Raw genomic sequence first — 14092 nt, forward strand, 5'->3', positions numbered from 1 at the left:
GAGGAATGTCGCCGGTAATTTGATAGGGATTGCATCAAATCTGTATATTGCTTTGGGCAGGATGGCCATTTTGATGATATTAATTCTTCCTAGCCATGAGCATGGGATGAGTTTCCATTTGTTAGTGTCCCCTTTAATTTCTCTTAAGAGTGACTTGTAGTTTTCAGGGTATAGGTCTTTCACTTCTTTGGTTAGGTTTATTCCTAGGTATTTTATACTTTTTGATGCAATGGTGAATGGAATTGTTTTCCTGATTTCTCTTTCTATTGGTTCATTGTTAGTGTATAGGAAAGCTACAGATTTCTGTGTGTTAATTTTGTATCCTGCAACTTTGCTGTATTCCGATATCAGTTCTAGTAGTTTTGCAGTGGAGTCTTTAGGGTTTTTTATTTACAATATCATATCATCTGCAAATAGTGACAGTTTAACTTCTTCTTTACCAATCTGGATTCTTTGTATTTCTTTGTTTTGTCTGATTGCCGTGGCTAGAACCTCTAGTTCTATGTTAACTAACAGTGTGGAGAGTGGGCATCCCTGTCTAGATCCCGATCTCAGAAGAAATGCTTTCAGCTTCTTGCTGTTCTGTATAATGTGGGCAGTGGGTTTATCCTATATGGCCTTTATTATGTTGAGGTACTTGCCCTCTATTCCCATTTTGCTGAGAGTTTTTATCATGAATGGATTTTGAACTTTGTCAAATGTTTTTTCAGCATCTATGGAGATGATCATGTGGTTTTTGTCTTTCTTTTTGTTGATGTGGTGGATGATGTTGATGGATTTTTGAATGTTGTGCCATCCTTGCATCCCTGGGATGAATCCCACTTGGTCATGGTGTATGATCCTTTTGACGTATATTTGAATTCTGTTTGCTAATATTTTATTGAGTATTTTTGCATCTACATTCATCAGGAATATTGGTCTGTAATTTTCTTTTTTGGTGGGGTCTTTGCCTGGTTTTGGAATTAGGGTAATGTTGGCTTCATAGAATGAGTTTGGAAATATTCCCACCTCTTCTATTTTTTGGAAAACTTTAAGGAGAATGTGTATTATGTCTTCTCTGTGTGTCTGATAAAATTCCGAGGTAAATCCGTCCGGCCCCGGTGTTTTGTTCTTGGGTAGTTTTTTGATTACTGTTTCAATTTCTTTGCTCGTAATTGGTTTGTTTAACTTCTGTGTTTCTTCCTTGGTCAGTCTTGGGAGGTTGTATTTTTCTAGGAAGTTGTCCATTTCTTCTAGGTTTTCCAGCTTCTTGGCATATAGGTTTTCTTAGTAGTCTTTAATAATTCTGTGTATTTCTGTGGAGTCTGTTGTGATTTTTCCGTTCTCATTTCTGATTCTGTTGATTTGTGTTGATTCTCTTTTTCTCTTAATAACTTTGACTAGAGGCTTATCTATTTGTTTATTTTCTGAAAAAACCAGCTCTTGGTTTCGTTGATTTTTGCTATTGTTTTATTCTTCTCAATTTTGTTTATTTCTTCGGTGATCTTTATTATGTCTCTCTTTGTGCTGGCTTTAGGCCTCATTTGTTCTTCTTTTTCTAGTTTCGATAATTGTGATGTTGGACTATTCATTTGGGATTGTTCTTCCTTCTTTAAGTGTGCCTGAATCGCTATATACTTTCCTTTTAAGACCACTTTCACTGAGTCCCACAGAATTTGGGGCTTTGTGTTGTTGTTGTCATTTGTTTCTATATATTCCTTGATCTCTATTTTGATTTGTTCATTGATCCATTGATTATTTAGAAGCATGTTGTTAAGCCTCCATGTGTTTGTGAGCCTTTTTGTTTTCTTTGTAGAATTTATTTCTAGTTTTATACCTTTGTGGTCTGAAAAATTGGTTGGTAGAATTTCAATATTTTGGAATTTACTGAGGCTCTTTTTGTGAGCTAGTATGTGGTCTATTCTGGAGAATATTCCATGTGCACTTGAGAAGAATGTATATCCTGTTGCTTTTGGATGTAGAGCTCTATAGATGTCTATTAGTTCCATCTGTTCTAGTGTGTTGTTCAGTGCCTCTGTGTCCTTACTTATTTTCTGCCCGGTGGATCTATCCTTTGGGGTGAGTGGTGTGTTGAAGTCTCCTAAAATGAATGCATAGCAGTCTATTTCCCTCTTTAGTTCTGTTAGTATTTGTTTCACATATGCTGGTGCTCCTCTGTTGGGTGCATATATATTTAGAATGGTTATATCGTCTTGTTGGACTGAGCCCTTTATCATTATGTATTGTCCTTCTTTATCTCTTGTTACTTTCTTTGTGTTCAAGTCTATTTTGTCTGATATTAGTTCTGCAACCCCTGCTTTCTTCTCACGGTTGTTTGCCTGAAATACGTTTTTCCATCCCTTGACTTTTAGTCTGTGCCTGTCTTTGGGTTTGAGGTGAGTTTCTTGTAAGCAGCATATAGATGGGTCTTGCTTTTTTATCCATTCTATTACTCTGTGTCTTTTGATTGGTGTATTAAGTCCATTTACATTTAGGGTGACTATTGAGAGATATGTACTTATTGCCATTGCAGGCTTTAAATTTGTGGTTACCAAAGGTTCAGGGCTAGCCTCTTTAGTATCTTACTGCCTAACTTAGCTCGCTTATTGAGGTGTTATGTACACTGTCTGGAGATTCTTTTCTTCTCTCCCATCTTATTCCTCCTTCTCAATTCTTCATATGTTGTGTGTTTTGTTCTGTGCTCTTTTTAGGAGTGCTCCCATCTAGAGCAGTCCCTTTAAGATGCCCTGTAGAGGTGGTTTGTGGGAGGCAAATTCCCTCAGCTTTTGCTTGTCTGGGAATTGTTTAATCCCGCCATCATATTTAAATGATAGTCGTGCTGGATACAGTATCCTTGGTTCAAGTCCCTTCTGTTTCATTGCATTAAGTATATCATGCCATTCTCTTCTGTCCTGTAGGGTTTTTGTAGAGAAGTCTGATGTTAGCCTTATGGGTTTTCCTTTATAGGTGACCTTTTCCTCTTTAGCTGCCTTTAAAACTCTTTCCTTGTCCTTGATCCTTGCCATTTTAATTATTATGTGTCTTGAAATTGTCCTCCTTGGATCCTTTCTGTTGGGGGTTCTGTGTATTTCCGAGGTCTGTTCGATTATTCCCCCCCCCCACCCCAGTTTGGGGAAGTTTTCAGCAATTATTTCTTCAAAGACACATTCTATCCCTTTTCCTCTTCTTCTTCTGGTACCACTATAATTCGGATATTGTTCCTTTTGGATTGGTCACATAGTTCTCTTAGTATTGTTTCATTTCTGGAGATCCTTTTATCTCTCTCTATGTCAGCTTCTATAGGTTCCTGTTCACTGGTTTCTATTCCTTCAATGGCTTCTTGCATCTTATCCATTCTTCTTATAAATCCTTCCAGGGTTTGTTTCACTTCCATAATCTCCTTCCTGGCATCTGTGATCTCCCTCCAGACTTCATCCCTTAGCTCTTGCATATTTCTCTGCATCTCTGTCAGCATGTTTATGATTTTTATTCTGAATTCTTTTTCAGGAATACTGGTTAGGTCTGTCTCCTTCTCAGGTGTTGACTCTGTGATCTTTGTCTGCCTGTAGTTTTGCCTTTTCATGGTGATAGAGATAGTTTGCAGAGCTGGTACGAGTGACAGCTGTAAGAACTTTCCTTCTTGTTGGTTTGTGGCCTTCCTCTCCTTGGAGAATAGCAACTTCTAGTGGCTTGTGCTGGGTAGCTGTGCACAGACAAGGCTTCTGCTTCCTGCCCAGCTGCTATGGAATTTATCTCTGCTGTTGCTGTGGGCGTGACCTGGCTCTGGCTGCTACTCCAAAATGGTGGAGCCCCATTGGAGGGGGAGCCCCCAGGAGGCTATTTATCTCTGTAAGGGGCCTCTGTACTCCCTGCTGCCCAGGGGGTTAGAGTGTCCAGAGAACCCGAGATTCCCTGCCTCTGGACTAAGTGTCCTGCCCTGCCCCTCTAAGACTTCCAAAAAGCACTCTCCAAACCAAAACAACAACAGCAACAACAACAACAACAACAAATTAAATAAATAATTTTTAAAAAAAGAAGAAAGCACGATTTTCTGTGTCCTCAGGTGCTGGTCTCAGGTACCTGCTCACCGGTCTTGCTTCCCTGTTTCCCTAGCATTGGAGTCCCTGTCCCTTTAAGACTTCTAAAAAAAAAAATGGCCACTCCTGTTTCTTTGTTCTCCGGGGTCGGCCTCAGGCACCCGCTCACTGGTCCTGCCACCCTGTTTCCCTAGTATCCAGGACCCTATGCATGCACTGTGTCTGTGATCTTTTCCGGAATCCTGGGGCTGGGTGTTCAGCAGTCCTGGTCTCCTTCTCTCTCCCTGCTGACTCCTCTCCTCCCACCCTGAGCTGGGGGGAGGGCGCTTGGGTCCCGCCGGGCCGGGTCTTGTATCTTACCCCCTTCGTGAGGTGCTGGGTTCTCACAGGTATGGATGTGGTCTGGATGTTGTCCTGTGTCCTCTGGTCTCTATTTTAGGAAGAGTTGTCTTTGTTATATTTTCATAGATATATGTGGTTTTGGGAGGAGATTTCTGCTGCTCTACTCATGCCCCCATCTTCAGTGTCACCCCTGTCTTTTTATTTTTTATTAGGAGTCTTTCATCTGATTTGGCTCATCTCCTGGTGGTATGCAGCGTCTCCCGCAGGTCCTCCTGGGTGAGCACCACCATGCAACATGACAGTTGTCGCACTAGGAGCTCCATGAACATTTTCATGTCTCTATCCCAGATCTCTTTGTCACTGATCTTCTCCTTTTCCTTCTTCAAGGTTCCTGACTAGCTTGCCAAACCATTTGCCATTGCCCATGAATCTGTGTATTTTCTAAGCTCAGCTCAGGCAACTTCTCTTTTCATGGAAAGTAGCTGATCAGGTCATTTCCCAATTCCCCACCCATTAGGAGGATTTCCCCTCATTCCTGTCTTCCCAGGCTTGCACCAACATAGCAAGCCAATCTGTTTGTGAACCAAGCTCACATTTGTTATCCCTCATTAGCTAGTGATAATGGATCTGCCATGTGGCCTGAAGGAGGACGGGCATGGGTTGGAGCACTAGAGGATAATATAGCTGTCTAGGCTACTGCTTATGCCGTCCATTCGTTCTGTCTGGTCTTGCTTGTTCTTGATCCCAACTTCCAACTTCCAATGGATGTCTTCTGGGCCTTCTTAACCTTACATCTTGGTGGATATGACAGAAACTAGCTTAGGGTGGGCTGTTCTGTAGGAATGGCCACTTGATGTCCTATCAGCATATTTTACCTTTCTTCTGCAGATGGTACGGCCTTGTTCCAAAACTGATTGTGTCTGCAGTGTGATTCATGCATGCGGGTTTGCCATAAAACTAATGGAATCTTTTTGTACCACTGGTATTTTCAGTAATACAGGATCAGTCAGATTCTGTGGCCTGAGAGGCAGGGCTGCTTTCACCACCACTGGATCCACTGAAAAACCCCTTCTTCTACTCTGGGTCCCACTCAACGCTGGCAGCATTTCAGGTCACCAAATGTATCAGTGTGTTTATGCACAGATGTGGAGTATGTGGTCCCTGTGACCCAAGTTGGTCTCCTGGGCACTGTGTTGTGTGCTTTGTGGTGGGAAGAACAAGTAGAAGAAGCAATGACTTGTCCTGTACTTTGAAGAGACTGTCCTGGAATGTCCTAGCACCCTGGACCCTGAGATGTTACTAATGTGGTAGATCCTTCCTTAGAGGTCCTCTCTCTCCTCTTGGAGCTCTTCTGTCTCAGCAAGGCTTCCATAAACAGTCACCTTTTGTTCATCTTGTCCAATTAACATGATATGTGAGTGTAATATTCTGCAGGCTGTCTCTTCATAGAACATTATGATAGAGGGAAGACCATTAACATAGCTTTGGGGTGAGAATGTAAATGTATGGCCATGTAGGAGTTACCCTAGAAGCAGTTTGGCCCATCTTCCATAGCTGTACCAGGGTGTTAACACCTCTATGCTGTAGAGTGTTCCTTAACTGATAAACTTATGCTCCACATCTTTGATTGTGCAGCCTCGTGTTCCAGTGCCATGCATAACTTCTCATCTCTTCCTTTGCATTCTGCAGTCGCTTGGAGATTTAGTCCCTTTCCAGCACATCTATGGCCTGGTTTTGCCATTACTTTAGACTGTGTATGTGCCTTGGTACCAGGAGGAAAGGTAGGGGAAATGTCCTGGGGGAATTCCTGTCTTGCTGAAGAAAAGCCTCTGCATTGTCTTCAAAAAAGGGGGGAATGCCAGTCATTAATGAATCTGAGGACACATGATTTTGGGTGTCATCAACCCCATCTTATGTGTCGTGGTCCCATTTCCCAATCAGGGCCCTGAACTCAGCATGGAAAATATATATGCACTATTTGAAAGTTTCATCTTCTTTGGAGCTCTGCTACTCTTAACATTAAGTCCTAGTCCTGGGTCCCTGCTGTCTCAGTTTTCTTACTCCAGGGGCTGAGAGTCTTATGTTACCAAAAGCTGCCCTCTGGCTTTCACACTTAGCTTTTAATTGCAATTATTTTCTTATTATCTTTTTCTAGAATATCAATCAAGCTTTGCAATCACCCCCTAATTCCTTTTTTCTTTCTAATAAGTATTTCCCCCATATTTTTCAAATGATTGATTACAGCTATGGCGTTCCTTTCTACTTGTCTATGATCCCAGCTCACCACTGGTGAAAATTTTAACAATTGCTGGATACTACCTGTCGTCTACTTTCTAGAAGTGGTGAGGTATTCAGTACTAGCCCAGCAGTGGATAATACAGCTCCCTAACCCCATCCACACTGACTTTCTTAGATCATTCTCAGCACCAAATATCACAAGTTGGTTTCTCTGGAAGCAGACCCTGAGATAAATACTAGCTTGCTGAAGACTTAATAGGAAGCGCTATTTTTTGGTCACTGTTTCTTCAACTATTCTTTCTGCCCCACTCTGTCTCACCTGGCTTTCTTGGACTACACTGACACATGTGTTAGGCTACTCGATATTGTCCTACAAATCACTAAGAGTATTTTTATACTTGTAAAATCTCTTTCTGTTCTTCACATTGGATAATTTCTATTAATCTGTCTGCAACATTGCTAATAATTTCCTCTGCAATTTATAATCTGATGTTTAGATCATGCACTGAATTTTTCATCCCAGATACTGTTCTTTTCTGTTTTAAAGCAGATTTGTTTAATTTTTCCTCATTTTCATTTCTCTGCTGATATTTCCCATCTGTTCATTCTTATGGTCATCCTTAGTATTCTTAAATGTACTTATAATAATGGCTTTAAAGTCTTTTCTCTTTATTCAAATACCTGGGTTTTCTTGAGGTCTGTTTTTATGTACTGGAGAATTTTGAGCAGAGGAGTGATGTGCTCTTCAATTATGTTTTTAAAGTACTGCTCTGATTGCCCTAGTGTAACTGGACATCAGGGGTACAAAAGTCAAAGCATGAGCACTAATAATGAGGATAGTATCACAGTCAGATGAGGGATGATGTCAGTTTGGTCTTGGGTGGTAGCACAGGTGCGGCTGAGAGGGTTTGGGCTGTGGTCTTGTTGATAGATCAGAGGGAGAGAGAAAGAGGAGAGGATAAACTCGTGGTGACCATACTTAGAGACAAAAATGGAGGTGCTGTTTGCTTACATGATAGCAGGGGAGAACATTTGGAGACGGTGCAAAATCATACCAACTGTGAGATTTCTATTATATATCCAAGCGGAGTTATCAAATAGGCACTGGAATATGAGTCTGGTTTTCAGGAGCAAGGTTTTGCATGACATAGATTTGGAAGTGAAGGGTCTGTGGGTGGTATTTAAAGTTATGGTCTTAGAGAAGAGGTGTGAGGACTGAGCCCTGCTGTACTCAAATGTTTAGAGGTCTGGGGAATGACAAGAACATGGGAAAGGAGCCTGAAAATTAAGGAGAAGGATAAATAAAAGAGAATGGTATCCAGATGAGATGAAAAACATGATTCAAAATGGAGGGAGTCATCAGCTTTTCAAATGTTGCTGCTAATTAGGGAGAGTAAGGAATAAGACTTTGTTGTATTAGTCCACTGAGATTTTGGGGTTCGTTTCTGCAGTGTATTACTTAGTAATCAATACCGTATACAACAGCTTCTGAAATTGCTTGAAGTTTAAATTTTGAAAGTAGGTGCTTGAATTTAATTAACTGGTCAACTTCCTAAGAAGTCCTATATGGAGATCATTTTGGACATTTTATCTGTAATGATGATTTTATTAATTAGGATAGTTATTTTCTACATATCATTAGAATATATATTTATGGTTTTATTTACTGACTCTAATAACATTTATAAAACTTATTATCTAATAATTACATCCCTGAGAAGAGTAAATGATCAGTGATAGGCACTCATGGTCCTTTGCTAGCATCCTCATGCACTGCTTGACGCACGGCTGGTCCTCAATGTGAATGTGCCCGGCACATATGTATCTTATTGATGCTATTTGATGTACTATTGCCCCTGTACTATTAAATTAAGTGGCCAGAAGCCAATCGCACGTAGCACAGTGGAAATGGAAATTAGTTTCTTTACTGAGAGTCAGAAACCCATTTCAAAATCTGCAAGTGGATGAAGTATGTTGAGTCGGGGCCACCACTGCACAGGCAAAAATGCTTGTTGAGGGGGTTTGAAGTCCAGTCCGATATCCAGTCTCCAGCTTGTCCAATCTGCTCTGTCCCTGAGGCCTCAGCCGGTAGAAGGGACACTTTCAAATTACTCCACCTGGAATAGATACTCTTCCTGTAATCAGTCAGCCTAGAGGAAGGAGTGCCTTTCTCTTATTAGCCCACATTTGCACGTCTACATACAGAATACCTTGCAATAGAGTGATAGCTGCAGAAATATCATTTTGGGTCCGATGGGTTCCGCCAACAGAGGTTTAAATGGAATCTCACAAATGTGATGAGAAGCCAGAAAACAGACTATCTTCAGATGCTTGGGTACAAATGAACAATAAAGGCCAAATGATGGTCTTAGCATTATTTTAAAGCAGTGCTTCTCAACTCTGGGCAAATTTGCCCCCTTAGGGATATTTGGCAACGTCTGGCAACATTTTTGATTGTGGAGACCAGGGAGGAACAGGGTGCTACTGGCATCTAGTGGGTAGAGGTCAGGAGGCTGCTAACCATCCTACCGATAGCCAGCAAACACCCCTTCCCCCGAGGAAAAGTAGTATCCATTCCAAATGTCAGCGATTCCAGTCGGGAGACCCTGCCTTAGAAAGTTGTTACTTTCTAAGGGGAAATGCTTAGTATCTAAAATCTAATACTTAAAATGAGTTCAGATTCAGAAGCCTATCTTCCTAGGACCTGACGTTAAGGAAACTTTGTTCCTAGCGTTTGCTTTTTTAATTCTAGCTAATTCTATATAGTGACTTCCACTGTTCAGAGGCTGAGGATTCTTCTACGTGAAGGTGGTCGCTTTGCCGCCCTCACAGACAAATCCTCAGTTTGCATACAAAGTCCCGAATTTTACTCTTAAACCTCTGAATGTTCTGCAGTTCTCAATCCAAGTTTTTCCGTAAACTGGGTCGAGATAAAGGCAGGCCAAGATCTCAAACCCACAACGAGAGATCTTGTGCTCCCTGGGATTGAGAAAATGTGAAATTCTCACAGCGCTAAGGAGGGATGGCCCTCCTAAGGAAGCATTAAATCGTGCTGCTTTTCTTAGGGTCCTATTGGTTTTAAGATGACCGCCGGCAACGGGCAGGAAGATTGCCCGCCTGTCACAAGGCCAACAGGTAAGGCGTCCCGGCCGACTCAGCCGGGCGGCCCTGCGGCCCCGGGCTCGGCCCCGAGCGCCTCGAGAGCACCGCCCATTCGAAGGGGGGCGGAGCCGATGCAGGCGCGCCACAACCTCGGCCGGGGACTGGCGCGCAGGGCGGCCGGGCAGGTCGGGGCCGGAGGCGGCGGCGGTGGCGCGCGCCCGGGGAACCACCCGGCGCCGGGACCCGCCCCCCGAGCAGGCGGGCGGGAGGCGGGGCCGCGGCGGGCGGCGGGCTGCGCCTCGCGGGCCCCGGCGCTCGCAGACGCTCGGGGAACATGGCGGCGGCGGAGCCGGCGGTCCCGGCCGTCCCCGGCAGCGCGGGCACGCCGTCGGGCGCGGTCCCCGTGCTCTTCTGCTTCTCGGTGTTCGCACGGCCCTCGTCCGTGCCGCACGGCGCGGGCTACGAGCTGCTCATCCAGAAGTTCCTCAGCCTGTACGGCGACCAGATCGACCTGCACCGCAAATTCGTGGTGCAGCTCTTCGCGGAGGAGTGGGGCCAGTACGTGGACCTGCCCAAGGGCTTCGCGGTGAGCGAGCGCTGCAAGGTGCGCCTGGTGCCGCTGCAGATCCAGGTGGGTTCCGCGGCCGCTGCCCCGGGCGTTCCTGTGCGCGCCGCGCTCCTCAGGTGCCCCGCGCGCCTCGCCGCTGGGAGGGCCGCGCCGCGGTCGCAAGCCTCGGGGGCGGCCCAGCGACCGTGCTCGCCCGAGGGTGGCGGTCCCCAGCCGGGCTCGGCCGCAGCGGGGGCGTGGGCCTCCCGGGCCGCGGCGCGCCGGCGCCCCCACGTGCGCGGTCCTCAGCCGCCCGTGTCCGCTCCGTGCCGGGAGCGCGTCCCCGCCGCCCGCGAGACCGGAGGGCTGTTCCCTGGTAGCCGTGTTGACCCGGGGGTGGTGCAGGACGGCGGAGAGGAGACCGTGGGGCGTCTTGGATTTACCACTTGCGGAAACACAAACTTAAGGAGTCGGACCCTTTCCCCGTCCTGTTCCCCAGCTTTGAGTTCCTTGCGCTTAAGCCTCCCCCGACCTAAAGTGGGTAACAGTTGCTTGGCTTCTTGCTAGTAACTGTCAGCTGAATGTTGATTTGCATCCCCTCCTAAAGTCACCTGATGCCAGGACTGCAGTGCCTTGTTAAATGCCCAACTTCAGCCAGACCATGATTTTCTGGTTGTGCTGGCCAAGCGAGTGGTTACACCTGTTTACCCTTAGAGCTTTTTAATATTAATTTAAAAAAAAACGAGGTCCAATTCTAACCGTGGGTTGATTGCCCGTCGTCTTTTCACGCTTAGAGGATTCACTGGCGTATTTACATTTTTGAAAAGAAAGATCGTAAGGTATACTTTAGATACTGCATTATCAGCCTTTTATTCCTTAGTTGAGAAACTGAAAAGGCGTTATCCTCCAAAGTCCAAACTGAAATGAGGGACTCTGGGTTAATAAAGCATTTTAACATTCATGTATCATTGTTGTTGTTTTTTTGCTTCCAGCACAGAGGGCTGTGGAATTGGTCTTGTTTTTCCTATCACCCCAGCACCTGTGCCAGAAGCTTTCAAAACAGGTACTTGAACCTGGATAAAGTTTCTGCGTTCAGAGGACAAAGGTTACGAGATTCCCCTCTTCACTCCTGGAGAGCCTAAAAAGGAGACAAATGGTCTCTGATACCCCAAAATTTGCCCTTCTATCCAGAGGGAGAATTTGGAGAATTATAGTTCCTAGGTGTTTACTTCTCCCCATTTTTATGTCTTCAGGAGTTTTCATGGCTGACACCTCTCTGCAGCCTTCCTTGTCAGTCTATTTAGATTATTGCTGCCAAAATACCCAGGAAGTTGGATGCACCTTTGACAAATCCATTAATAAAGGCGAGAATCCAGATGCTAAGTGAGGGAGTCTGGAGGCCTACCCAGGGTGCATTTCCTGTAGTGGTTGGGAAGAGCGTGGTCTGTTGCCTGAGAAGATGTTTTGCCACCCAGCCGCCTCCCATATCTGTTGATTCCCGCCTGCCGCCCCTCCCTACACTGCCAACCCACTCCAAGATAGGATTTTTTATTTTGAAAAATTCAAGGCCTGGGTCTGACAACTCTTCTTAATTAAATATCTAGAAATTAATAATGTGTATATACCTGAAATGTCTGCATATTCTCAGAAGACATTAGTTCAGCTCATCTGTGGCTTTTGAAATATTTTGCTTGGTATAGGAGATAACATCTTTTTATGGTGGTGTTTTATATTATTATTTATAATAATAGCACCGCTCTGTTCCATCCCTTTAAAAGTGTTATTTTTTTGTTGCTTAATAGTTCCAGAATTCTTAAGCATCTATTATAGAATACTTTATACATTGTAATATTTAAAAGATTTTTCTTTTATATTGTATTACTTCAGTATTCATAATAGTTTGACTTCTTCAGTTAGGTGCCTCCCCCAGCTTAAAAGTAGATAATGTGGAGGGTCCACATCCCCCCCAATATATGTTTATATACCTGTTCTGATACCTATTTTTATCTATATGAGAAGATATGTGTGTGTGTGTATATACATATCTGCATACACATATACATGTGTGTATGTACTCTCAGAGAGAAGGGGAAGATAATTTTCTTTAAGACCATTTTACTATATTTTTTTGGAGAGCTGCTGTATAATGCTAGAGGTGTGGGCACTTTATAGCTAGACAGGACCATAGAGTTCATTCTACAAACATTTGAATGATCTGCATGTGTCCGGCCCAGTGAATGCAAACATGGGTAAGACCCAATTCTTACTCCTTACCTGATAATCTAACTCTTAAATCTTGCAGCTGGAAGTTGCCCAGGGTTTTATGTTGGTGGAGCTAGGAATGCATGTGAAGGTCCTGCCTTACAGCTGACCAGGGCGTTCATGTCCTCTCTCCATGCTTAATGCACATATCAGGCAGAATGGAAAACAAGTCACGAACTCGAGCTTCTAATATCATTCGTTTGATGCTGTTTCATTGTTCTTTGGAATAGATGCCTGTCACTTAGGAAAACTCAAGGTGACCCATCAGTAAGGTGCACTGCTGGGAATGGTAAACCTCATCTCTCGGAGGAAGGGACAAAGGATGTAAGTTTGGCCACATGTAGTCTGGTTCTTAAATAATGCCGTTTGTTATTTCTCTAAACTTAGGCCTTAGAGCCTTGGTGGCCCAGCTCACATACTGTACGTTCTAGAATATATTCTTATTTTACAGAGGGACCCTAGCTTGCTTTCCTGCTTGTTTTCACTGGTATTTCTTAGGGACCTCATAAAACACAGTGGTAACTGGTGCCTCAGCATCCGTACCTGTGGTTGGGACTGATCGTCAAGACTCACATTGGCAGTATTAGGCTGTGGTAATGATTTAGTGTCTTCTTTTCCCAAAGGTTCTGTCAAAATGATCGAGTGTCTGCTGACAGCTCAGGTTGCTGAAGACATCTCATGTTTCCAGCATAGTTTGCGTGCCTTCTCTTGGTCAGGATGCTTGAAGCCTGAGGAGTGTTGAGACACAACAGAAGATAGGTAGAGGAGAGGATTTTAGACTGAGAATTTAGGTCATTTTACTGACTGACAAGGTATCTTTTAAAAGGCATTTTCCAAGTTTTAACTAACGGAAACTCACACACATTTAATATACCACCAGCAGTGTATTTTCCAGCCTGCCGCCAGAGAGGGCAGAGCCCAAATAGAAGAGAGGAAGACATGGACTTCGTGAGGGCAGCAGTGAGAGGATTTTGCTCCTGTACAAAGGAGGGAAGGTTCTGGCAGCTTTGTGTGGGCAGAAGATAAGGGCTTCCCTGGGAAGGTTATTTTGACCTTTTCCTGAGATGGTTGATGGGGAAGGGATTCGGCTTAAGCTTTCACTCTAATTTGGACGTCTGTTACTACTGTTTCTATTTTAAACGTGCTTGAACATTTTCTAGCTGGAAGAGATCTGTCAGTTCTTGGTGGGAAGGAAGAGAAGGCAGCGTTGGGAAAGGACGAGCAATCTGTTCCCCCGCGGGCTTGCTGGCTTGAAGGTGGTGTTTTTCGGTCACAGAACCTTGAAGGTGGGAGCATGTGGAAGGAGCGGGTAGGTGATTAATTCTGAGTAGAGCAGATAGGACGGATCTCTGACAGCAAACAGTGTCAAAGGCACTGAGAAGAAACAGCTGGCTTCTGAGGGCACGTTATGGTCTCCACCCCACTGGTTTGGTGGTGCGTGTGTGTGCCATTGTGTGTGTGCCATTTGACGAGAATTTTTCGGTCCAGGTTTTTGCCTAAAACAGTTGCCTGCATTGTGCCCCTTGTAGAAGCTACCTGTAAACACACTGTTTGAGAATGGGAGCTATGATTTCTGTTAGAAATT

General features: G+C 44.2%; 1 protein-coding gene across 3 annotated transcripts in view; it reads left to right on the forward strand.

Annotated features, from left to right (window-relative positions):
* The first annotated feature begins 9933 nt into the window (after nt 1-9933).
* LOC140845911 (isochorismatase domain-containing protein 1) overlaps nt 9934-14092 on the forward strand; it is a 183041-nt gene continuing 178882 nt past the window's right edge. Inside the window, exon 1 of one of the 3 annotated variants that reach the window (XM_073221094.1) lies at nt 9934-10329. In XM_073221094.1, coding sequence (XP_073077195.1) covers nt 10033-10329 — 297 coding nt within the window. In that variant the 5' untranslated portion in view covers nt 9934-10032. The remainder of the gene's footprint in view (nt 10330-14092) is intronic. The other 2 variants (XM_073221093.1, XM_073221092.1) reach the window with 2 other exon arrangements.

This window comes from Manis javanica, chromosome 14 (assembly GCF_040802235.1).
Source record: "Manis javanica isolate MJ-LG chromosome 14, MJ_LKY, whole genome shotgun sequence".
Classification (NCBI taxonomy): Eukaryota; Metazoa; Chordata; class Mammalia; order Pholidota; family Manidae; genus Manis; species Manis javanica.